The 24,054-nt window shown below is 42.1% G+C and overlaps 1 protein-coding gene and 1 long non-coding RNA gene across 4 annotated transcripts in view; one reads left to right on the top strand and one right to left on the bottom strand.

Annotated features, from left to right (window-relative positions):
- The window catches only part of LOC141373244 (uncharacterized), a 49,769-nt gene extending 29,807 nt beyond the window's left edge, over window positions 1-19,962 (bottom strand). The window contains exon 1 of the long non-coding RNA XR_012378986.1: window positions 19,865-19,962. This is a non-coding gene — a long non-coding RNA (uncharacterized lncRNA). The remainder of the gene's footprint in view (window positions 1-19,864) is intronic.
- Window positions 1-24,054, top strand: part of GNG2 (G protein subunit gamma 2) — a 122,945-nt gene that overhangs the window by 68,780 nt on the left and 30,111 nt on the right. For all 3 annotated transcript variants that reach the window (XM_025870049.2, XM_073895221.1, XM_073895219.1), the window contains one exon: window positions 22,479-22,594. In XM_025870049.2, coding sequence (XP_025725834.1) covers window positions 22,479-22,594 — 116 coding nt within the window. The remainder of the gene's footprint in view (window positions 1-22,478; window positions 22,595-24,054) is intronic.

Genomic DNA, 24,054 nt, shown 5'->3' on the forward strand with positions numbered 1-24,054 from the left:
TACATTGTATTCCCAGAACTTATTTATCTTATAACTGAATGTTGTCTCCTTTGACCAATATCTCCCCACTTCCCTTACCCCTCGCCCCTGGCCTCCGGCCCCTGGAAACCACCATTCTACTTATAAAGAAATTCTTATTTAACCTAACTGACCACTATATTTCACATTAGTGCTATAAACTATTTTTTTCTTTCTTTTTCTGGAAAGAAAAATGGTTCAGATACCCCTCTTAGGTGCTTCTGGCACTTGGCCTTTCTCCAGTCTTAGCCCATAAGACACCATGTTGCAACTGCCTACTTATGGGCCAGCCTTTACCTTTAGAGTATAAGCTCCTTGAGCACTGAGCTCATGTCTGCTTCCCTGGATCCCAGCACTGCCTGGCACGTAAGTCTCTAGATTACACTGATATTTGATAGAAAAGTAGTGTCAGAGGGCTGGCAAGAGTTTTGTTTAATTGCCCAGTTAGATTAAATAAGGCCACCCAGAAGTTAAGGAAGAATGATCTGTTATGTCAAAGAAAACTGAAAGTTTTTGAAACCAAGTATTCTGGTGTTCTTTGCAAATGATGGTAAGAAAGATGAACTGATGCCCTCGTATCATTAGAATCCTAAGGGTTTGTCATGACATCAGAATACTTCATGGAAACCAAGTCTTCTCTGAAGTCCCTGTTGGGTGTTTGCCTTTTTTCAGACTTTGTACAATCACAGTATCTGGTGTGAGCTGAACCATTGTCTCATATAAATCATGTATCCTTTGTTCTCATCAGGCCACATCTTTAGTATTTTAAAAGACTTCTATTAAAGATTCTGTTCTGTCGTTTGTGGATATGTGGAGCTCTTAGGAATAGAAGCATCTCACAAGTGCGATTACTGACATTAGGGTTTTTAGGACCAAATCCTAGGAATTTCAAATGACTCAGTAAGGTCAGAGTATGAATTAGATCTCTGTAAAATGAATTGGGCTCATTTGCTTAATCAGTAGTCACCTGAATGACAGATCCAGCGAGTAAGCTGCCTTAGATACAGGGTTGGTTGTGTGTTGTCTCTTTTCCAGCTATTTTGAATAGCTGCTGTAATGGGACCACTGCCTGTTTCCGTTCTTCCCATTCCTATCTACCCCCAGTGGTGGATGAAGTTCCTGTCTGCATTGACCCATCTAACATTTGCTGAAGAAGGGAAAAGCTGGGCGGGTGCTGGGAATCCAGTCACTCATGAAGCAGCCTTTCAAGACACACAGTGTTTCTGAAAATGAGTATCCATAACCCACAGAGTTTTCTAGCAGTTCCAGCAGAATTTCTACTCCCAGAGAGGCAAAACATAAAGAAAGAATACGAGGCATTAGTCATGAATATAAGCTTTGTGTGCCTAGAGCCAAAAGTAATTGGGTGTGGGTGAGGTTAATGAATATCCAAATGTTGAAACGAAAAGTCTGTCTACCTCTCTTTGCTACTACTCGTAATTTGTTTGATTTTCATGGAAATATTCTTTAGGATGAGAGGAGACAACTCCACTGGCCACAGGCACTGCCTTGATCCTTCTGTGCTTGGTAGGGCGGGGTACATAAGGAAGGTGGGGAACTGGCATTGAGAGAAGGGGCTGGCAGGAGTAATTGGTGGGGGTTCCTCTGATGCCAGTTTGGCAGGTAAATGAACATTTTTATAGGCTATTTAATGCCTCTGGAAAACTATTTGCTAGGACGATGTTATCTGTTCTCATCAGCTCAAAGAAAACGTATCATCCTACTTTTAAACTCACCAGTAATGAAAGCATCTATCTCTAGAAATTCCAGAATATGGGGCGCCTGGGTGGCTCAGTTGGTTAAGCGACTGCCTTCGGCTCAGGTCATGATCCTGGGGTCCCGGGATCGAGTCCCACATCAGGCTCCCTGCTCAGCGGGGAGTCTGCTTCTCCCTCTGACCCTCTTCCCTCTCGTGCTCTCTCTCATTCTCTCTCTCAAATAAATAAATAAAATCTTAAAAAAAAAAAAAGAAATTCCAGAATATGTTTCTATATACAGATGACTCATCACCCCAGAGCCTCAACCTGTAGACTCTGAAGAACCCTTAGCCAAGCAAATAATGATCCAACCAGGCATGAGTGGCTCTTCTGCCTTGTGGGTGTCCTTCCTTTGGCATATTTGGTTAGCACACTGTATAAATATGGTTGGAACATTCTCATTCCTCTTCAGCAGGGTCAGCTTTGTTTTGTTGCAGGACCACAGAAGTGCTTGGTAAATCCCACCCTGGTGATAGGGGACATAGGAGTCATGAGCCTGACTAATCCATCACTACTGTAAGCAAAGTGATTCTGATGTCAGCTCTGTCCTTAGCCCTGCTTTGTGGAGGAGACTAGTCATTTTCACAGGAAAGACCTAGTAAGAAATGGATTCGATTTTCTGGGGCAAGTGAAAGTATTAGTTGTCAGAGACATAAAAATTGGCTTATTGTCACCATCTGTGACCTTGGTCAAGTCACCTGATCTTGCTATTGTTTCTTCATCTGCAAGTCTGTTTCAGGTTTGTCTCAGAGGTGTTTCCCCCAAACAGTGGAAAATACAATAGGAGTTCTTAAAGGTAACCTTCCACTATTATACTTGTCATTCTATATTGATGGCCTAAAATTAAATGGAACAAATAAGCCTCAGGAGTATCTCTGACAAGTTAGCATCAAATCCCCTACAGTTTATAAAGGCAATGTTTAGAGGTTCCAACAGGAAACCTGTTTTAAAGCTAACTTCCTGTAAGGCCTTCTTAAAAATTCCAAAGTGCCCAAGCTCTCAAGGCCCATCTACAAATAATCAATAGAAGCAAACCTCCTTCTGGGAAATGATTCTTTTGACAAAGGCATTATAGGTGCCTCATTCATTCTATAAATAGTTACTGAAAGCCTGCCATGAACCAGACACTGTTCTAGGCACTAGTGATTCAGCGGTGATCAAAACAGACTAATTTTCTGTGCTCATGGAGCTTATATTTTAGTAGGCTATACTAAATAAATGCAGGCAATACAGGCAATAAAAATAAAAATAAAGATAAAATACGTGAGTTGGTTCCAAGTACCAAAAAAGAACATAAAGTTGGGTAGGGAGCATGAGGAGTGTAAGAAGGGGGAGTACTTTTTTAGACAGGGGAGATCAGGGAAGGCCTTTAACAAGTTGATGTTTGAACAGACACCTGAATAAAGTGAGGGGGTGAAATATAAGAAGAACAGCCCAAACAGAGGGATCGGGAGGTGCAAAGGCTCTGGGACAGGAGTATGCCTGCCATGTTCAAACAACAGCAAGGAGACACTATCACTGTATTCGAGTGAACAAGAAGAGACTGGTGGAAGGTGAAATTAGAGAGTTACCCATGGACTTTATCACTCAGCTCTTGTAGACCATGCAAAGCCTGAGCTTTTATGCTGAGTGAGGTGGGAAGCTGTTGGAGAGTCATAAGCAGAGGACTGACATCATTCTGACATACGTTTTACTAACATACACTCTAGTTGCTATATCAAGAACACGCTGAAATGGGCAAGGGCAAAAATCAGGGAAGACAGGCTGATATTGAAATGTTCAAGCAGGAAATAAAGGTGGCGAGGCCAGACTGGTAGCAGTGGGAGGAGAAGGGGCTGGATTCTGGATATATCTTGAAGGAAGTATTCAGGGATTTGCTGGGAGATTGGAGGTGAGCTATGAGACAAAGAAGCAAGAATGTCAAAGTTTTTAATCTGAGCACCCAGAAGAATGGAGCTGCCATTGACTGCCATGAGGAAGACTGTAGGAAGAGCAGGTTTGGGTGAGAAAATTAAAAATTTGGCTTAGGACATATCAAGTCTGAGATGCCCATTCCTGTGGAGAGGTTGAGTAGGGAGTTGGCTCTAGAGTTCAAAAGCAAGACTGCTAGTGGAGATAGAAGCTTGAGAGAGGAAGCCAAGGCCTGGTAATTCAGCCGTGGGTCTGAATGAGATCACCTGGTTTGAATGTAAACATAGAAAAGTGCAAACACACTGAGACCTGGGGATCAAGGAGATGAATAAAACCAAGAAGGGAGACTGGGAAGGAACTGATGGGAAAGTAAGATAAGAATCAAGAAAATAACAGAAAATAACAAGTGTTGTGAGGAGGTGGAGAAATTGAAACCCTTGCTTGTGCACTTCACCGTTGGTAGGAACGTAAAATGATGCAACTATTATGAAAAACAGTATGGGGTTTCCTCAAAAAATTAAAAATAGAACTACCCAATGATCTAGCAATCCCACTTCTGGGTGTATATCCTGCAGAATGGAAAGTAGGATCTTGTACATCCGTGTTCATAGCATCATTATTCCCAACAGCCGAGAGGTGGAAACAACCCAAGTGTTCTTCAGTGGATGAAGGGATAAACAAAATGTGATATGTATATAATATATATATTATATGTGTGTATGTGATTATATAAATATATATTTTTAAAGGAATACATATATATATGTGTATATATATGGAATACTAGCCTTAAAAAAGAAGGAAATCCTGTCACATGCTACAGTGTGGATAAAATAAGCCAGTTGCAAAAAGACAAGTGTTGTGTGACATCACTTATATGAGGTGTCTGAAGTAGTCAACTCATAGAAACAGAAAGTAGAATTGTGGTTGCCAGGGGCTGGGGAGACAGGGAAATGAGTTGCAGGGGGCATAGAGTTTCAATTTTGCAGATGAAAAAGTTCTAGAGATCTGTATGATGTGAATATAGTTAACACTACTGTAACGTACACTTAAAAGATGGTTAAGATGGTAAATTTTATGTGTCTCCTGCCACAATTATGAATGAATGAATGAATCAAGCAAGCAAGCAAGCAGTGAGTCAATCAGTCAAGCACAAGCAGCATCCCTGGAGTCAGGTGAAGAAGGTAGGTAAGGAGAAGGAGGCGATGCACTGTGTTAAATGCTGCCAGAAGATGGTAGTAGCTGAATGACGGCCACCGAAGGTATCAGGTCCTAATCCCTGGAATTTGTAAACGTAACCTTATATGGGTAAAGAGTCTTTGCAGATGTGATTAAGTTCTTGACATGGAGTCATTATCCTAGATTACCTTGGTGAGCTCCAAATCCAATGATAAGTATCCTTACAAGAGAGAGGCTGAGGGAGATAACACACAGAAGAGAAAAAGGCAATGTGACCACAGAGGCAGAGCCTGGAGTGATGGAACCACAAGTCAGGGATCTCCAGCAGCCACCAGAAGCTAGAAGAGGCTAGAAAGAGAGTCCAGGAGAGTCCAGGAGAGATCATGGAGAGTCCAGGAGAGTCCAGGAGAGATCATGGCCCTGATGGCACCTTAATCTCCCTTCAGTGGAACTGATTTTGAATTGCTATCTTCCAGAACTGTGAAAGAATAAATTTCTGTTTTGTTTTTTTTTTAAAGATTTTATTTATTTGACAGAGAGAGAGAGACAGCGAGAGAGGGAACACAAGCAGGGGGAGTGGGAGAGGGAGAAGCAGGCTTCCCGCTGAGCGGGGAGCCCGATGCGGGGCTCGATCCCAGGACCTTGGGACCATGACCTGAGCCGAAGGCAGCCGCTTAACTGACTGAGCCACCCAGGCGCCCCTAAATCTCTGTTGTTTTAAGCCATTGAGTTTGTGGTAGTGGGTTCCAGCAGCCACAGCGGACTGAAAAATATGTCAAGTAAGGAGAGGACTGAGAAGTCATCATTGGATTTGGAAAACTGGAAGTTGGACCTGCTGCTGCCCTAGACAAATGTAGTTTCTGTAAAGTAAGTGGAAGAGAAGCCATTTGGAGGGGCTACAGGAAAATAATGGAGGAAGGGAAGTGGATACAGCGAGGCTAGACAAGTCTTCCAAGGCATCTGTAAGGGAAAACAGAAAAATGGGATTCTTGCTGGGAGGGCATGCAAGGTCAAGGGACAGGTTTTGTTGTTTTTCTGAAGATGGGAGATGTTTGGGCATGTTTATATGCTGATGGGGTTGCTCCAGTAAAGAGGAAGGAAAACAGATGACGCAGGAGAAAATGAAAGAAAAAGGACAATGCTCAAGGCCTTTAGTAGGAGAGATGGGAGCCAGTGTTGAAGTGAAGGGGCTCCTCACCAAGATATTAAAACAAGAAAAGAAAAGAAAAGAAACCACCACCACCAACAGCAAAAACCAGGGCATGAGCAGTTCATCATCACAAGAGAAGAGAGGGCAGTATTTATGAGCGTAGACGTGCATGTGCCCGTGAGTGGGTGACTTTGGTCATGGGAGGACATGGCGTGCTCTTCTAGGTACTGCTGGGTGCTGTTTTTCAGTGAAATGAGAAGCAAGGTCATCAGCTGAGGTTGAGGATGGGGATTGAGGAGGATTTAGAGGCTTGAGGAGAGAGGAAAAGGTGTGGAAAACATCACTGGAAGTTGACTAAGGAAATGTGGAAGAAAAACTGGACAGCACTAAGGACTTACTTGAAGTTAATATCTGTGGATTTGTGGTTGTGTTTTACTCAGTACTCTTAAGCTGCTCAAGGACAGATTGAGAATTGGATTCAATCAGGGTTGGGGTTTTTTAATCAGCTGGTATGATTGAGGGAGAAAGAGGCAGTGTTGTTTTGAGTTTGAAGGGAGTGGACCACATAATGGACTATGGAATCTAAGCCTGGTAAGGTGGCACATGAGAACACGAAGGTTTTGAGGGACGGTGGAAGGGAGGCACGCTCAGCAGGTGGGTGTCCTGAATTTTTATAATCAAGGTCCAGCGGGAGTGATCTGGAAAGATGGAAAATAGAAAGCTTGAAATCTTCCTTTCAACCAGCTGGGGTCCTCTTGGTCTTAGGGCTTTTGTGCATGTTTGTCCACTCTCCTTGGACATTTAATTTTGGAATTTGGGCTGACACTTAACTGTGCTGAAAAAGTCCTAGACCTGTGAGATTCAATGATACACTGACGGGAATGAAACCATATTAGCATCTCTAAAACAACTAACAAGAAGCAATCATTCGCCTCAACACTTTCATTTTACAGAAGGGGAAACCAAGGTCCAGAGGGGTTAGAATGACTCATCTGTGATCCCTTGACAAAGTTGATACTTGAATCCGGACCTCCAGCCTTGGGATTCAGCACTCTGCATTACCCTGATTCCCACATTTTCTTTGTGAACATAGGTTCAGTACCTTGGGGTGCCATGGATGTCAGCTCAGAAAGCCTCCTCACAGCTCTCCTGCTTCCATGCCTCTCTGTCTTCCCTTCATGCTCCCATCCAAAGACACCACACATGTTCCAAAGAGATGGCCTCCAGAAACTTCCTTGGAGAGCTACATAAGTTTCTCCTTCTACACAACATTAAACCTATTTTATTAAAGTATAGAGATCGGCTTAGCAAATACCATTTACTCACTAATCGGGGCACCTGGTAGTCAAATTTGCTGGGTATTTACATTCTTACAAAAATAGTACAAAAAAAACATAAGGTGAGAAAAGTAAGCCCAGTGCCTCTAGCCTTAATAGATCAGACAGTCTCACTGTTGGGTGGTGATCATCATGGCATGGTGAGGGGTCAGCAGAGAGAGTAGGATTGTATTTTTTCATTTCACCAACTCCCTGCCCCCCCAACCCATCCTCCTGATAGGATTTCTCTGGGGGCGGGGTGGGACTTAGTGAGAAATCTGAAGAAATTTGAACCTCAATAATTCTTCTGATATTAGACATCCTCAGGAAGCAGGTTTAAGTCCTTGGTTCTGACACTAGGTTATAGCTATGTTTTGAAAGCAATTCACTTCACCACTCTGGTCCTTAATTTTGTTGTTGTCGTTGTTGTTTTGTATCTGTGAAGTAAGGTCTTGTTTCAGTGAGTTTCAAATGCCTCGTACTTGGCCTCTCTTTTAGGGTTAGTGGTATACATTTGCAGAGGAGTCATTTTGGAGCAAATTTTTTAACTTGCTCATTCCTATAAAAATCCTCACCCTTCACCCTGGAGAGGCCTTCCTGCCATGAGCCCCCAGGGGCTGCCAGAACAGAACTAAACTTGTTAAGTAAAACACAGTGCCAACCACAAGCTCCAGACATTCAGAGGTATTTTCGAAACCTGTGTCACAAGTGATTAAAGTATATTAAATCAGTGAATATAAAAAAAGATTTGTTTTGGATAGATGGTCCTACAAGATAACTTCTGGCTCCTGCCAAGCTCTGAAATTTCATACTTCCGTGAACTCCATGTTAAGGAAGGTCAGTCAAGTTCACAGGCTTTGCTTTCTTGGAACTGCTCTCGGTACCTGGGGACTGATCTCAAAGGTGTGCTTTCTGGGAGGCCAGGCTAGGAAAGGAAGAAAGTGAGCAAAGCAGCTAAGTAGCTCCTGAAAATAGTATGGGCAGTTTGGAGGTGGTTTCAGGATTACACGTACACAGTTGTCAAACCCTTTCATCGGCATGCTAAAAATGGTTGAATTTTAACGTATATGAATTATATCCTGATAAACCTGACTTTAAAAAAAGTATCTGTAAGATGGTCTCCTGGTCAACATGTCAGACAAATCCCTTTGCCTTTCCAAGATGGCAAGTAAACAGCTGTGCTGTGGAGAAGGGTCCCCTTCTTCCCCTTCTTGATTCTCTTCCTCTCCAATCCAGGGGACTTGCAGGGTAATCAGTGTGGGCAAGAGTTGTCTGTGTCCTTACTTAGTGATAAAGTAGAAGAAAGGGTTACCTGTCACTTCACCTTAAATTTCTTACGTTTTTCCTCTACTCAGTCCTTATAAGCAGAGATATCATCAGGGCGATTTATTTCATGCACTTAGAGCAGTAGTTGTAAAAACAATATTGTTTAGAAGAATAAAAAATGGCTCTGCATTACATGTCAGAGATGTGTAATAGCCTTAAAAGAGGGTATAAAATGTGACAGTTGAGTAATGGGGAAACATTAAAATCATTTCATTCTCTTACAGATATGGGGAGAGGGATGGATAAATCTTACAGTGTGCATAATGGGAAAACGTCTCAGAAAGTCAGCATTGATGCAAGGCCCAGAAAATGATTATGTATATTCGTTAATATTATCTTCCCAACATGACACTATACACCCAAAAAGTAAGCATTCCAAATTGGGGAAAGGCGCTTGAAAAATGACTGGCAAGGTTCATTTGGCTGTCTCCTGATGGTAGATTATAGGGGAATTTTGCTTTCTGAATCTCTGCATTTTCCAACTTTCTGATAATGGCTCTGTATTTCTTTTACATATTTAGATATTTTTAAAGTAAAAAAAAAATTCAGTATTTATTTTTTAATATTTTAAAGATAGTTTTAAAAGTCGGTTTGAGACCAATGTGCTCCTTGCTGTCCCTGACACTAAACTAAGAAAAAGGAGCCAAAGCCTTCTGTGCGGCATTTCCAGGGCTGTGGCCTCACGCTGGGTTTCTGCCTGAGCCAGTGGTCACCGCTGGGGTGGAGGTGGGGGGAAGGTGAGGCCAAAGCTACAAAGGAGCTTTCAGCATCAGACTGATGTTTACACTTTCAAACAGTGTGTTTGTGTAACTTTGCAACTGGGAAAAGTTGATTTTCCCAGTTGCAAATGATTTATATGTTGCCAGAAACAACCCACAGGGCATGTGGTTACCTGAGGATCTGTCCCTTTCTTGGCAGTAGCCAGGAAATGAAGAGAGGGAAGAAGATACAAGTCACAAGCTTATCTTTTGCCCTAATCATGTGGGGATACTTAAAGATCAGATGAGATCAAGGGCCTGGGAGGTGCCCTTTTAGGGAATATGCTCCATAAGCCAATTTGCCACCAAACAAAAGCCACCGTTAGCAACCTGTATTGGGGAGCAATGTTTGATCGGGCTGTAGTGAGGGGCATGGATGATTCTGTGTTCCAGGTACTCATCCTCACAAGTAGCAGACATTTACTGAAGCATCTAATACCCATAAGGCTGGGTGCTGAGGGTGCTACATGGAGGACTTTCATTCATTTAACAAATATTTCTCGAGTACCTACTGTGAGCACAACAAACTATTTGCTCTTAGTTTATATTTAGAGGAGAAAGATGGATGGTATAAAAATTCAGTAACTTCAGATGATTATAATGCATTGGACAAAAATAAACAGGGTGCTGCGCTGGAAGAACGATGGGCTACACAGGGCACTTTATTAGATAGTGTAACCAGGAGACCTGGCCTTTGAACGTAAGCTCAAAGGAGAAAGCAGCAGCCGTGGGCACTACCAGCCAGAGCAATGCAGCTTGGCAGACAGGGGAAATAGCAAGTGCAAGGGCCCTGGGGTGAAACCTGGCTTGGCCTGTTCAACCAGTGAAGACAGACAAACAGGGCAACTTCGGAGAGAGAAGGATAGGGTATAATAAATATTTATGGGAGGACGCCTAGACAAAATACTAATAATTGATAATAACAGCATGTAATTTTGTTAAAAAGGCCAGAGAAATAGCTTGGTTTCTACTAGCACAGGCTCCTGGGTTGGTACGAGTTTGAGGGACTGAGGAGGTCACTGTGGTAGGTAGCTGCTGAGGAGGGGTTCTCCGAGGAAGAGAGGCTAGGGCCTGGCTGCAAGATACAGGTACACGTGAGGGAAAGAGCGGTGTAGTGAAATCATGCCTGCCTCGGGCATGGGCTGTGTTGGGAGAACAGAGAACAGGCTTTTTTGGCTGAAGGTGAGGGCTAGTGATGTGGGGCAGTAGATTTTGATGGAAAAGCTGCTGTGTGTGCACAGATGCTCTGCTGGTCTTTACACACAGGAAATAGACCCGAGGAGGAAGCAGAAGACAATTAGCCTCAGGTGCTTGGCTTGCAAGTTTATTCTCTGCCCACAGGAAACCCTTACAAATGCTGTAGGTGGACGTGAGCCTTTCCCTCCAGAAGATACTAGTGAAAGATAGCAGCGCCTTCTTAGAATTATTGAGGGAGCCCACAGGATTCTCACATCTACTTCGTGGCTGGTTTCCGTAGAAACTTCCTATGTTTAACACATGCACATGCTTCTGAGTCACACACTGTAAGCACTTAATAAATCCTTGTTTACTACTTTTAAATCACAATTGATTTTCAAATAATCACCATCTCTTTAAGAAGTCATCAATGCGAATTAGAAATTTCAAAATGGGATGTGAAGTGGGATGCCTGGGTGGCTCAGTTGGTTAAGCGACTGCCTTCGGCTCAGGTCATGATCCTGGAGTCCCGGGATCGAGTCCCACATCGGGCTCCCTGCTCAGCGGGGAGTCTGCTTCTCCCTCTGACCCTCCCCCCTCTCATGTACTCTCTCTCTCTCTCTCTCTCTCATTCTCGTTCTCTCAAATAAATAAACCTTTAAAAAAAATGGGATGTGAAGATTTACCCACCTCCCCCAGCCAAAAAAAAGGTCCCAGTTAATAGAGGGCACAGTTGGTCATAATCCTGGATTTTTCCCTCTGCCTTTCCTAGTCCCTGATTCCTTTTCCATGTTCCTTGTTGTGAGGATTGGAAATTATGTATGTAATATTTCTAGGTTACAGAGCTTAGTAGTTGCTCCATAAATGGCAGAGGTCATTTCCTGTTTGTGCTTGTTCCTTCTGTAGCACTCTATACTTTATAATGTGTTGTCACAAACATTAGGCACACTTGTGCAGTCCTACGATCCAGCTGAGCTCCTGAGGCCCAGAAAGATGAAGTGATTTTCTCACTAAAAAAACCCAGCTAGGAATGTCAGAATGAACCAAAATTCAGGTCTACCGTCTCCTAGTAACTGTTTTTCTACTCTTGTACCACCTGTCACTTACATCACAGGAAATATCCCTAGACAACACGGTAATAGCAAACTTCAGTGGAGGGGGTACAGTTCTTACTGGAGGGGCTGCATTGAAGAGCTCAGTCAAAGGACTTCAGATGTTACCATTTTGTGAGCCTAAGGGTCCATTTGAGCAGAGGCAAGAAAGCTCAGGCAGGCTAGTCTCCCTGAACTCCAGGGGTTGCCTAAGGCTTGAGATCCACTGAGGATTTAGAATTGAAGCAATGTTTTTTTTTAAGAGAAATTAATTAACCAATAAATAATTTCCTACAAGGAGGCAGAAGGCCACTGCCTGTCAGCTCCCCCTTGCCTGCTGTAGAGGAGCGGAAAGTTAACAGAGCCATTTCTATGGAAACAAGCTCATTATTTCTCTTTTGTTGGAACCTTACTGGTTCATGGTCGAGGCTTCCATTTTTTTTTTTTTAAAGAAAATCCAGCTTATGCCATACAAAATATGAGTCTTTTTGCCTTCGAGCAATCAAAGCCCATCTAACATCTCAGAATGCCAGCTCCCATTTGTGGACACAGCCCCTTGCATTATCCAGGGCTCAGATAAAAACTCAAGCTCACGTGTCATTTTTAAGTTGCGGCATGGTCTATTCATTTCAGTTTCATTTTACAAAATCTGTGAAACCCATGATTTTGAGCCAGCATTTTTCAAGGGCTATGTTTTTGTCAAGGTGGTTAAAAGCAGCTAACCAGTGATGCTCTTTCCAAGCAGAAGGCTGCATCTCACAGAGATGTTGTTTCAAAAACAGCAGTTTACTGGAAAGCAGAGAGCTGTCATTTCAAATAATGGTTTCTGGCACCCAAGTAAGTCAGGGAAGCTGTGTTGTGTCTTACTCTCCACCTACACAGCATAGACGGCTCCCATGCTGATTTGAGGGAAATCAGACACAATCTTGTCTTTCTCCCATTTGGTAAGTGGCAACGTCCCAGCAAAACCACATGGAAATAGTCCAGAGTAGAGTTTAAGTTGATATGTTGGTCCCTTGGTTCATGTTCTTCCCCATTGGCCCCGTAGCATTTTTGTTTGGTACAACTTCTGCACTAGATCTCATTCCCATTAGCTCTCTCTCTCTAGCTACAAAGACCGTAAAAATTGCTGTTATGTTTGTGAAACGGCCAAACATATACCACAGTCCCCAGATTAGGCTCAGTCTGCTGCATCTGAAAATGTGAATTGAGAAGGGCTGGAAGAACAGCTTTCCCTGATTGGGCGGGGGGGGGGGGGCTTGTTTTAGAAACACCTGTCTCTCTAATGTTCTGACTTAATCCAAGCCCTGGTTTCCTCCAGGTAGGGATGCACTTCTTACGTCCCTGGGGTTGTAAGGATGAAACAGGAACTTGGCCCAGAGCCTGGCACATGGCAAGCCCTTGGTTTAGGAGCTAAGGCTCATTTTTAGTATGAGTTCCTGGTCCTCTGAGAACGTCCTCTGAGAAAGAACAGAGCTGTAAAATCAAATTCCCAGAAATGAGAAGCCCTGAAAGATGGGGAGGGGAGAGAGGAGGAGGGGGAAGGTGCTTGGAAGACTCTGGTTTTGTTTTATTTACAAATCCATCCTTAGCCAGCATTGTGCCATCTAGCTGTCTGCATTCTGGGTGCTCATGAGCCCCCTGCATCTCCACAGGGGAGGTCATCTTCCTGTGCCTCTTCTCCCTTCCCCTGACTCCCCTCCCCTTCCTGGCTCTCCTTCCCCTCCCCTCCCCTATTCAAATACCAACCAGCGCCCCCTGGAGTCCAATATCATTTCATACCTTCCATCCCCAAATGCTTCCCCGTCCAAGTCTGTGTGGACATCTGTTATCCTACCCCTTCCCTGACCCCCCTCCCCATTCTCATCTCTTTTTTATTTGCCACCTGCAGCCTCCACACGGCTGCTCAAAAATGAGCAAAGGCAAGTGAGGAAGCCAGGACATTGTGACACCCAAAAGCTATCTTTGTGACGGCTCCAGTTGTTGAAACACATGATTAGGAAAGAGTGAGCATGTGAGGTGGATTCCAGCCCTGACACTCTAGGGCTTGAAAGTGTTAAGGGAGAAGCAACAAGCTTCACAAATAAATCCTCTGTTGATTTAAAATATCCCTAGTGGTGGGAGAACCAAAAAGAAATTAGTGTTTGCTGATTAGTAGACACGGAAATGTGCTATTTTGGTATGTTCAGGTCAAAGTGGTCAGCTGGTAATAGGAAAAGATATCTCACAAAAAAAAAAGTACCGTGAAACCGGGCGGGCTGTTTTTACGATTATTATTCAACTCACATTGCAGCCACAACTCAGAAACTCACTTGTGTTCTGACTGTGAAAGCCCTTCCCTGGACTCTGTATCTATACTCTCATCAATTTGATGATGGTGTTCTTACTTGCTACGGAATAAATTAGAGTAGGGATCCAAAAAACAAAACAAAAAATGAGTTTGGCAAAATGACCAAGGTAAACTTGTGCTGAGTTATGAACAGTTAACAGAGACATTTACCCAGGTGACTAACTGTAGAGGCGCTGAAGAACTGTAAATTGAAATTGTTAGAAATTAGTCCTCTAATTCAAAAGAAGCTAACAACCGCTCACCAGCGATACGGCTCACTGACAAATGAGAATAATAAAGATATCATCAAGTGAGCGGGAGACTGTAAACTTCTGATTTGTTTTCGAGACCTAGAATTGTTTGTTTTATTGCCAGTGTCATCCTAACCTGTAAATATATAAAACAAGTAAATCAAGCCCAAGCCCCCTTAGCACCAACTGCAAATATCAAAACACAGTTCTGAGAAACACACAGTTGTAATTAAAATGAAAGGCCAGAACGAAGAATGGATGCCGTGCTTAAAAAACACCATTAGAACCTGAAAAGAATGGCATCCTCCACAATTAGCCTATACTTTCTAACGCAAAGGTCTCATTATCAAAACATTTATTTATCTTTGTGCCGCAGAAATAAGGAGTTGTGTGTTTACTCCCAAGCCTAAATGACAAGAAAATGTATGGTTTCTTAACAGAAAAGTTCCTCCTGAAAGAAATGAAAATGCTGGATGTATTTTTAGAAAAAGAAAACTCATCTAATGGTTATTATTCTATAACAAGCCTATCTCTCATGTTCAGGGGTAGGGGGAGGGATGCTCCTCTCATCAGTGAAAAGACTAAAATGCCTTCTGTATGATTCTTGGGCTTGGAATTCAGGTGGGATAATTAGAACATTCTCCCAGAGTCCTACCAATCTCTCTCACACAAGCTCTATAATTGTTCTAGGAGCTTTGGTTGTATTCTTTTTGCTCACTGGCAGATATGACCCAGCATATTCTCATTCCACCAGCACACTGCAAGAGATTGTGCTCTCTTTTAAATCAGCAGGGACTAATATCCATAAAGCATAATAATGCTAATGATAATTATGAGCACTTAACATTTATTCATCCCTGGGAAGGTAATAGGGATCCTAAAACATAATATAAAAGCCAATTTACTTGAACCTTTCCTTGTGGAGTACTTTCTTTGAGCAGACTTTTCATGCATGGATCTATGGCTGTTTTTTTCAGTGTCCTTTCTCACTGAGGGGCTGGGAGCAGTCCAGTTCATTGTTGCCTGGCACTCCACAGGGCATTAGAGTTTCTGCCTCCGCTCTCTAAATGCCATTAGCACCCCTAATTACTGTCATAACCCACAGTTATTTGGCCACGCCCACACATTTCCAAATGCTTCCTAAGTGGTAGCACTTCCTCTGGTTGAGAACCATTGCCAGTGGGTCTAGTGTGGGGCTTGGAGAATAGGTTGAATCCCATTTAGAATTTCCAGAGGGTAGATTGTTCGAATTTTGAAAAGAGATCGTGGCTGTGGAGTTCTGAAAGAATCTGTAGCATTATAGTTCTCCGATTCAAATTCAGAGTTGTGTAACCACCCATTTCAGTACTTGGGAGGGGCTACCGATTGCTGGGCTGAAGATGGCTCGCTGGACTGAAGAGTGTCATGCCAGCACTACCAACCTTTGATCATCACCCTGGCTGAGTCCCAGAGATGTTTTGAGGTTCCAGAAGTGAGCTCAGGAACCCAGACTCTCCCTAGGAGAACCAGATGCTGACTCTATTTCCCTTTGCCTCACTGATTTCTAGAAGAGTTAGAGTCCACAGCAGGGTGCATCTTTGAGGTGGGCCTCTGATGGTTCCAGGGCCAGGCTGGGCCCCTGCAAAGGTAAACTATGGTATATCGCAAGGCAGTCCAAAGACTAGCTGATAGGGTGAGGGGGAAGCAGTGTATAGAAATTAATCACCCTCTCTTTTTAACTAAAAGTTTTTTGTTGTTTGTTTTTTAAAAGGGGTGTGTGTGTGTGTGTGTTTTAAAGCTTTGTCTATGTGATCTTTTCAGCAGAATTTTACTTTTAGCTATTTCAGTGGTTGGTATATTCAAACCATTTCCTTCCCTCTTAAAAAAAAGTCTGCCCAATTTCAGTCAGATCTAAAATGAAACAGGAACATTAGCAAAGGATATCTGATATGCATCTATGCTTCTGCCTAAGCACCTAAAAGGACTCTATCAACACCTTCTCTTGGCCTGATAATGCTCACAAGGTGCAGCACTGTTTTCTCAACATTTCTCATTGCATGCAATTGCTGTCAGCTCAGGTAGGGACAAAAGACAAAAGTTTTTGTCTCCCCCATTAGGAATCTGTGATATAGCACTTATATACACTAACAATGAACAATCTGGAAAGGATATTAAGGAAACAATTCCATTTGACAATCGTGTCAAAAATAATAAAATATATAGGGACTTAGAATAGAATTAACCTAGGACTAGAGAGCCCAGAAATAAATGCTCACATACACGGTTAAATGATTTTCAACAAGGGAGACAAGACCATTCAACTTGGAAAAGACAATCTTTCAACAAATGGTACTACGAAAACTAGATATACGCATGCAAAAGAACGAAGTTGAACCCTTATCCAACACCATATACAAAAATTAACTCAAAGTACATCAAAGACGTAAATGTAAGAGCTAAAACTATAAAACTCTCAGAAGGAAACATAGGGCAGAAACTTCACAACATTGGATTTGGCAGTGATTTCCTGGATATGACACCAGAGGCACAGGCAACAAAAGAAAATTGGACTTTATGAAAATTAAAAACTCTTGTGCATCAAAGCACACTATTAACAGAGTGAAAAGGCAATCTATGGAATGAAAAAAAATGTTTCCAAATCCCATATATTTGAGGAGAGATTAATATCCAGAGTATATAGAGAGCTAAAACTCAACAACAAAAAACCTGATTCAAAAATAAGCAAAGGTGTGGGGAGGGGCGCCTGACTGGCCCAGTTGGTGGGGCATGCTACCCTTGATCTCAGGGTTGTGGGTTTGAGCCCCACATTGGGTGTGGAGATCCCTTAAAAATAATAAAATATTTTTTTAAATGGGCAAAGGACTTGAATAGATATTTCTCCAAAGGAGATATGCAAATGGTCAATAAGTAAATGAAAAATGCTCAACATCACTCATCATTAGAGAATGTAAATCAAAACCACAATGAGATATCACCTCACACCCATTAAGATGACTACTACCAAAAAACCAACCAAACAAACAAAAAAACCCAAAAATGGAAAATAGTGTTGGGAAGATGAGAAATTGGATCCCTTGTGCACTTTTGGTGGGAATGTGAAATGGCATATCTGCTACGAAAATCAGGATGGCTGTTCCTCAAGAAGTTAAAAATAGATTTACCATATGACCCAGAAATTCCACTTCTACATCTATATCCAAAAAAATTGAAAGTAGGGTCTTGAAGAGATATTTGTACATCCATGTTCATAGGAGTATTATTCACAGTAGCTAAAATGAGGCAATGGAAGTGCCTATCGACAGATGAATGAATAAGCAAAATTTGGTATATACATGTAGTGGAATATTATTCAGCCTTAAAGAGGAAGGAGATTCTGACACACGCTACAGCACAGGTGAAACTTGAGGGCATTATGCTCAGTTAAATAAGCCAATCATACAAAGATAAATACTGTAAGATTCTAGTTCGATGAGATACCTAGAGTAGCCAGAATCATAGAAACAGAGAGTAGAAGGTGGTTTCTAGGGCTGAGGGGAGGAAAGATTGGGACTTACATTTATTGGGTACAGAGTTTCAGTTTTATAAGATGAAAAGCGTTCTGAGTGTATGCATGTGTGTGTGCATGTATGTGATGCATTGTCCAAATACCTCAAGCTTAGAAGACAGGCTAACTTTTCTTATTTACCATAGCCACTTTTTGGGAAAACACATATTTGTTTGGAACACTGGTCTAGGAATCTATGGCACTTTCAGTCTTCAGGAGGAGGATTTTACGGGAAAGCAGCTAGATATGAAAAAGAAGAAAATGCACGAAGTGATTCTAAAAGTTTGGGGCGCCTGGGTGGCACAGTGGGTTAGGTGTCCCACTCTTGGTTTTGGCTCAGGTCATGATCTCAGGGTCCTGGGACTGAGCCCCGAGTCAGGCTCTGTACTCAGCATGGAGTCTGCTTGAGATTCTCCTCTCCTTCTGCCCCTCCTGCTCATGCTTGCCTGCTCGCTCGCTCTCTCTCACACCCTCTTTCTTAAATAAATAAATAAATCTTTTAATAAATCAATAAGTGTGACACTGGACTTTTTTAAAATTTAAATTCAATTAACATATAATGTATTATTAGTTTCAGAGGTAGAGGTCAGCGATTCATCAATCTTATATAATACCCAGTGCTCATTACATCACGTGACCTTCTTAATGTCCATCACCCAGTTACCCTGCCCTATCCCCCCACCCCCCTCCCTTCCAGCAACCGTCAGTTTGTTTCCTATGATTAAGAGTCTCTTATGGCTTGTCTTCCTTTCGTTTTATTTTTTCCTCTCTTCCCCTATTTTTCCTCTCCCCTATGCTCTGTTTTATTTCTTAAATTCCACATATGAGTGAGATAATAATTGTCTTTCTCTAATTAACTTATTTCGCTTAGCATAATACCGTCTACTTCCATCCACATCATTGCAAATGGCAATAATTTCATTTTTTTGATGGCTGAGTAGTCTTCCATTGTATATATATATACCACATCTTCTTTATCCATTCATCTGTCAATGGAAATCGGGGCTCTTTCCATAGTTTGGCTGTTGTGGACATTGCTGCTATAAACATTGTGGTGCAGGTGCCCCTTCGGATCACCACATTTGTATCTTTGGGGTAAATCCCTAGTAGGTGACATTAGATTCTTTTGGGTCATATAGTAAAACTAGAACATTGAGGGTGTATCTTCCTAAAACTAAAACCAAAGCCTGTGTTTACTTTTTCTTACTAAGTCCATTTAGGTTTCAAATGTTTTCTCTCCCCAGCATTTCTAGACTTGCATCCTGCCCCTTTCCTCTTCTTTTACCATCTCAGCCACCATCTCCCCACTTCTCTTTTCTGCCTGTGCAGAGGTCTTCTTCCATGGTAGGTAGAATGAAGTACCCCAAAGATGTCCATGTCTCCATTCCTGGAACGTGTGGCTATGTTATGTTACATGGCAAAGGGCAATTAAGGTTGCAGATGGAATTAAGGTTGCTAGGCAGCTGACCTCAAGATAGGGAGATTGTCCTGGGTTATCTGAGGGGGCCCGGTAGAGTTGCAAGGTTCTTAAAAGTGGAAGGAGGGAGCAGAGCAAAGTCAGAGGGGGATGTAACTACAGAAGAGGTCAGAGTGATGTGATATAAGAATAACTCAACTCACCTCTCCTGGCTTTGAAAGTGAGGAATAGGGCAAGAGCCAAGGAATGCCAGTAGCTCCTAGAAGGTAGGGAGAGGCAAGGAAACAGATTTTCCCTTACAGACTCCAGAAGGAATGCAGTTCTGCTGACACCTTGATTTTAGCCCAGTGAGACCTATTTCAGGTTTCTGACCTCCAGAACTATAAGATAATAAATTCCTAGTATTTAAGCTCCTACATTTGTAGTAATATATCATAGCAATAGAAAACTCATACACTTTCTATCTTAATCTCCTTGGGACAGCCATAGCTTTCCCAGAGAACATGAACAGGCATTAGAACATAGACTTTCCTAGATACTCAAGTGAAAATAATGGGTCATTTACTCAGTTAATGGCAGATCTATTGTCCAATGGCAGAAATACTCTTAATAATGGTGGTATAAGCAAAGTAGGTACTTACTTCTCTTCACGTAGATGATAGCCAGTTCACTACTGGCATGGTGGCTCCACAGTGTCAGTATGCACCCAGATCCTTCCTGCTCACCCTAGAGTGTAAACCTAAAAGTTCAAGGTGGAGCACTATGGTCAACAAGACTGTCTTCCAGGCCAGTATCTGAAGGAAAGGGAGGCAAAGAGCACACCTCCCGCCTTTCAAGGGCACTTCCGCTTATATCTCATTGGCCAAAACTTGGTCATATAACTATACCGACCTGCAAGGGAGGCTGAAGAATGTATATTTCAGTAAAGTATGCCCAGCTAAAATTCAGGTTCTTGTGGTCTCCGTTAAAAAGATAAAAAAAAATTGTTATTACTAATGAAAAAGAGGAGATGCGGTATTTGGAGGCAACCTATGGTTTCTGACACAGGTTACTATGTGATCTGCTTTGGATATTCAAGGGCAGATAAATAGCTGGCCAGACTCCCAAAGCTCCCTCAGGCCCAATGAGGATTTGGTAATTCTGTGATAATCTGTATTCTAGTCTGATAAATTCCAGCTTGGAAGAAATGTTAGCATCACAGAACAGTGTCCAGGGTCTTATAGATCACGACTACTTCCAACTTTGGATAAATACCCTTCTGGGTAAGTCACGATTCCATCTTGGTCCTGTAACATTTTGCAAGGGTGTTAGATTTTTGTTCAGTTTGGGGACATGTAATTTTCCTGTGGGGCTGAGATGATTGGGTCCCTAATTATGCTGATGAAATCATAGTTGTTAAAGCCTCTTCTTGGTTTTTTTTTGTTTTTACATAAAGATCCCTCCGCTGATCTTCAAGCATATGAAAGTAGAGCTCAGAGATCTTTGTGGCTTCAAAATCCCTTCAGTCTTCCTTTCCATTTTATTGTCTCTGATGCCTTTGAAAATAAGTTGAGGGAACAGTTAATTATCTTCCAATGATACTGTAAATGCTATGCTGTTGGGGTGGCTGATTGTGCGGTGTTCTTTATAAAATAACCCTCACTATGAAGGGACCTCTTTGTTTACAGAGAGTTATACATAATTTCTTTTTTTGTCTTGAAGAACAAGATACCAAGATATAAGAACCAAAGAAGATAATTTACATATTTATGCTCTTTTGGTGTTAACAATTAAAAATTGTTTTTTGATTTTACTGAATAAGTAACAGTCTTGTATTGAACTTACTATGGGTTATATTTCCTTCCTCAGGTTTTCTATGTGTCTTTTTTCCTTTTTGAGATGGTAGCCTGATTTTACTTTATCCCTGGATAAAAATATTCCCCAAAGCTAACAGAAGTCATGTTTTTTAATATGTCTTCAGAACAAGATTCGACTGTTGACTGAAGCAAGGCTTTAATGCCTCTCATTTCTTGGGTCATGCACTCTAGCTAAATTGCTGCTCTCAGACATCGCTTCACTGTAGGGTGTCAGTGACCTCAAAGGGCACATTAACACAGACAGTCCTGAAATAGCATATGGCACCTTGACATGGAGCGAGACCCAATCAGAATGTGGAGGAAATGGGCACCAGAAATAAAATAGGGTACTTTCCGAAATGAACAACAAAAATAAACTGAGATAGTGGGTCAAGGAAGAATTAGAAGAGAAATGAAATTGGGATAGGACTTGAAGGGGGTAGGGGAAATGATGGGGAGGAGATCTGGCAAAGCCAGAGGCGAAGAAACCGTCTCATAATTTACATAAGTACAGAATTCCACTCTCTAAACATTTGTGTTCCATTTCCATATTTATAAAAGTAATAAGTCCGTTATACTGAATACAGAATTCTGGTGAACTCATTGATGTAATTAACAATTTAGACATGGCAATCCTTCCCCCTTGACATTACAGATGAAAAATTGTGAGTTAAGTAAATAGTTGTGTCTAGCCATATTTCAAATAGAATAGAGAGAAAAGGCTATTCTTTAAAATGCTGGATAAACAACACTGTGGCTGAAAAGCCACACATCCTATGCAGTGTCTCTGCAGTATAATAGACTGAGGTGGTTACAGTTAACTAGAAAGTTGGTGTTGGAGCTCATCAGGAGAACACTGTAAACTTGGTGTCTTTAGTCCTAAAGGATTATTCAATTTACCATTCCTCTCTGCTTGCCTTTCATTCTTCATCATCTGAGGGCACCTAAACAGAGTATCTGACAATAGTAGTACCTGAAAAATAACAGCAGTTATAATACATACTGTCAACCTTACCATTTTGAGCTCATTTCATACATTAAGATAATTTTAGTGACTTGCTTTCTTAATTCAGCGGCACATCTTATTCTAACTGATTTGGTAAACAATTCTTCATTGTTTTTCCCAGAAGAAGGGATGGAAGTGCAGAGGGGTGTGTGTGTGTGTGTGTGTGTGTGTGTGTGTGTGTGTGTGTGTGTTGGGGTGAGGTGGGGTGGGGTGGGGGAGTGGTGTTTGGAAAAGCACACCTCATCCCCTGGTCTGCCTGCAATCAGACTCGGTGCTGGATTGGGGATGTAGAGGGCTGAGAGAGCCAGGCCTGACCACAGCCACTCTTTTGAAGTTCCCCCATGATGATGAACCTGCATGTTTGGCAGCTCCTGAATTCTCTGATGCATTCTTTCTTCCTGTGTTCTTTTCCAGTGTATCTGAAAAACCCACCCAGCATTCCAATGGCCAGCAACAACACCGCCAGCATAGCACAAGCCAGGAAGCTGGTAGAACAGCTGAAGATGGAAGCCAACATCGATAGGATAAAGGTGAGGACCGCATAACCCACATAGATCCTCTGGCCTTGATTATAAGGAGCGCGATTTGCAGCCTGACTCCCCTTCTATAGAGAGTGATGAAAGCGGCGAGGGCAGGAGAGAAACTTAATAATTGGGCAAAAAGTTCATTTTTCTAATGTGTCTTTGCCTTCTCCAGATTTCTCCAGAATAAAATGACAGCATAAATTAAAACTGATTCTTCACGGAGAATTCAAAACAAAACAATAACAGAAAAACAGACAAATGAGAAACAAGCTCATGGTTGAATTCTAGCCAAGGAAATTGGAGAACACACAAAACTTACCAGGCCACCAGTTGACCTCCCTGACTCTGTAGAGACTGTCTTTTCATTTGGGTTTTAGCTTTTCTGTCTTGGTTTAGGTTCTAAGTTGAAGTGTCTGTCATGATTAATCTTTCTCTTCACCACTGCAGGTTGTAATTATCTCTCTCTTTTTTTTAAAGATTTTATTTATTTGACAGAGAGAGACAGAGCAAGAGAGGGAACACAAGCAGGGGAAGTGGGAGAGGGAGAAGCAGGCTCCCCGCTGAGCAGGGAGCCCGATGCGGGGCTCGATCCCAGGACTCTGGGATCATCATCTGAGCTGAAGGCAGACGCTTAACGACTGAGCTACCCAGGCACCCCTGTAATTATCTCTAAAAGTAACTTATTGGATTTTTTTTTCCTTCAAAACACAAAAATCACACATGGTGTCCCTAAAAAGTCAAACAGCATAGTAGGTTAATGAAAGTATTTTATCAGATGGAACTCAGAAACATATCTCATTTTATTAAAAGAAAGCTAGAACATTCATCCAAATGCCAAATTCTTTTTAAAACTAGGATATTTTTCCTATTTTCTCCATACCAGAGTTAGCAACCTAAACAACCCACCCAACCTTTGGAGTATGCTTCTAGAGCAAAGGTCAATAAATTAAGGCTCATGAGCCAGACCAGGGTTTTATTAGAACATAGCCGTTCCTGTACATACTGTCTATGGCTACTTTCTTACTACAACAGCAAAGCAGAGTAGTTGCAAGAGAGACCATGTGGCCCACAAAACATAAAATATTTACTCTCTGGCCTATTACAGAAAACATTGCTGACCCCCAGTCTAGAACAGTGGTTCTCAGCCCACCTGTACATTCAGATTACCCAGGGAACTCTGGAAAGACCAATTCCAAGACCACACTCTAGACTAATTAAATTAGAATCTCTTGGGGTATGATTCAGGCATCAGGTTTGTGGTTTTTTTGCGTTTTTCTTTAATTATCAGTTAGTTTCAATGTATAGCCAAGGTGAAGAACCTAGGGGAGGGGCACCTGGGTGGCTCAGTGGGCTAACTGTCTGCCTTTGGCTCAGGTCATAATCCCAGGACCCTGGAATCAAGCCCCTCATTGGGCTCCCTGCTCATCAGTTAGTCTGCTTCTCCCTCTCTCTCTTTCCCTCTGCTC

The sequence above is a fragment of the Callorhinus ursinus genome, unplaced genomic scaffold (genome assembly GCF_003265705.2).
Source record: "Callorhinus ursinus isolate GAN/ISIS: 27379988/994484 unplaced genomic scaffold, GSC_fseal_2.0 scaffold8, whole genome shotgun sequence".
In the NCBI taxonomy this organism is placed as follows: Eukaryota; Metazoa; Chordata; class Mammalia; order Carnivora; family Otariidae; genus Callorhinus; species Callorhinus ursinus.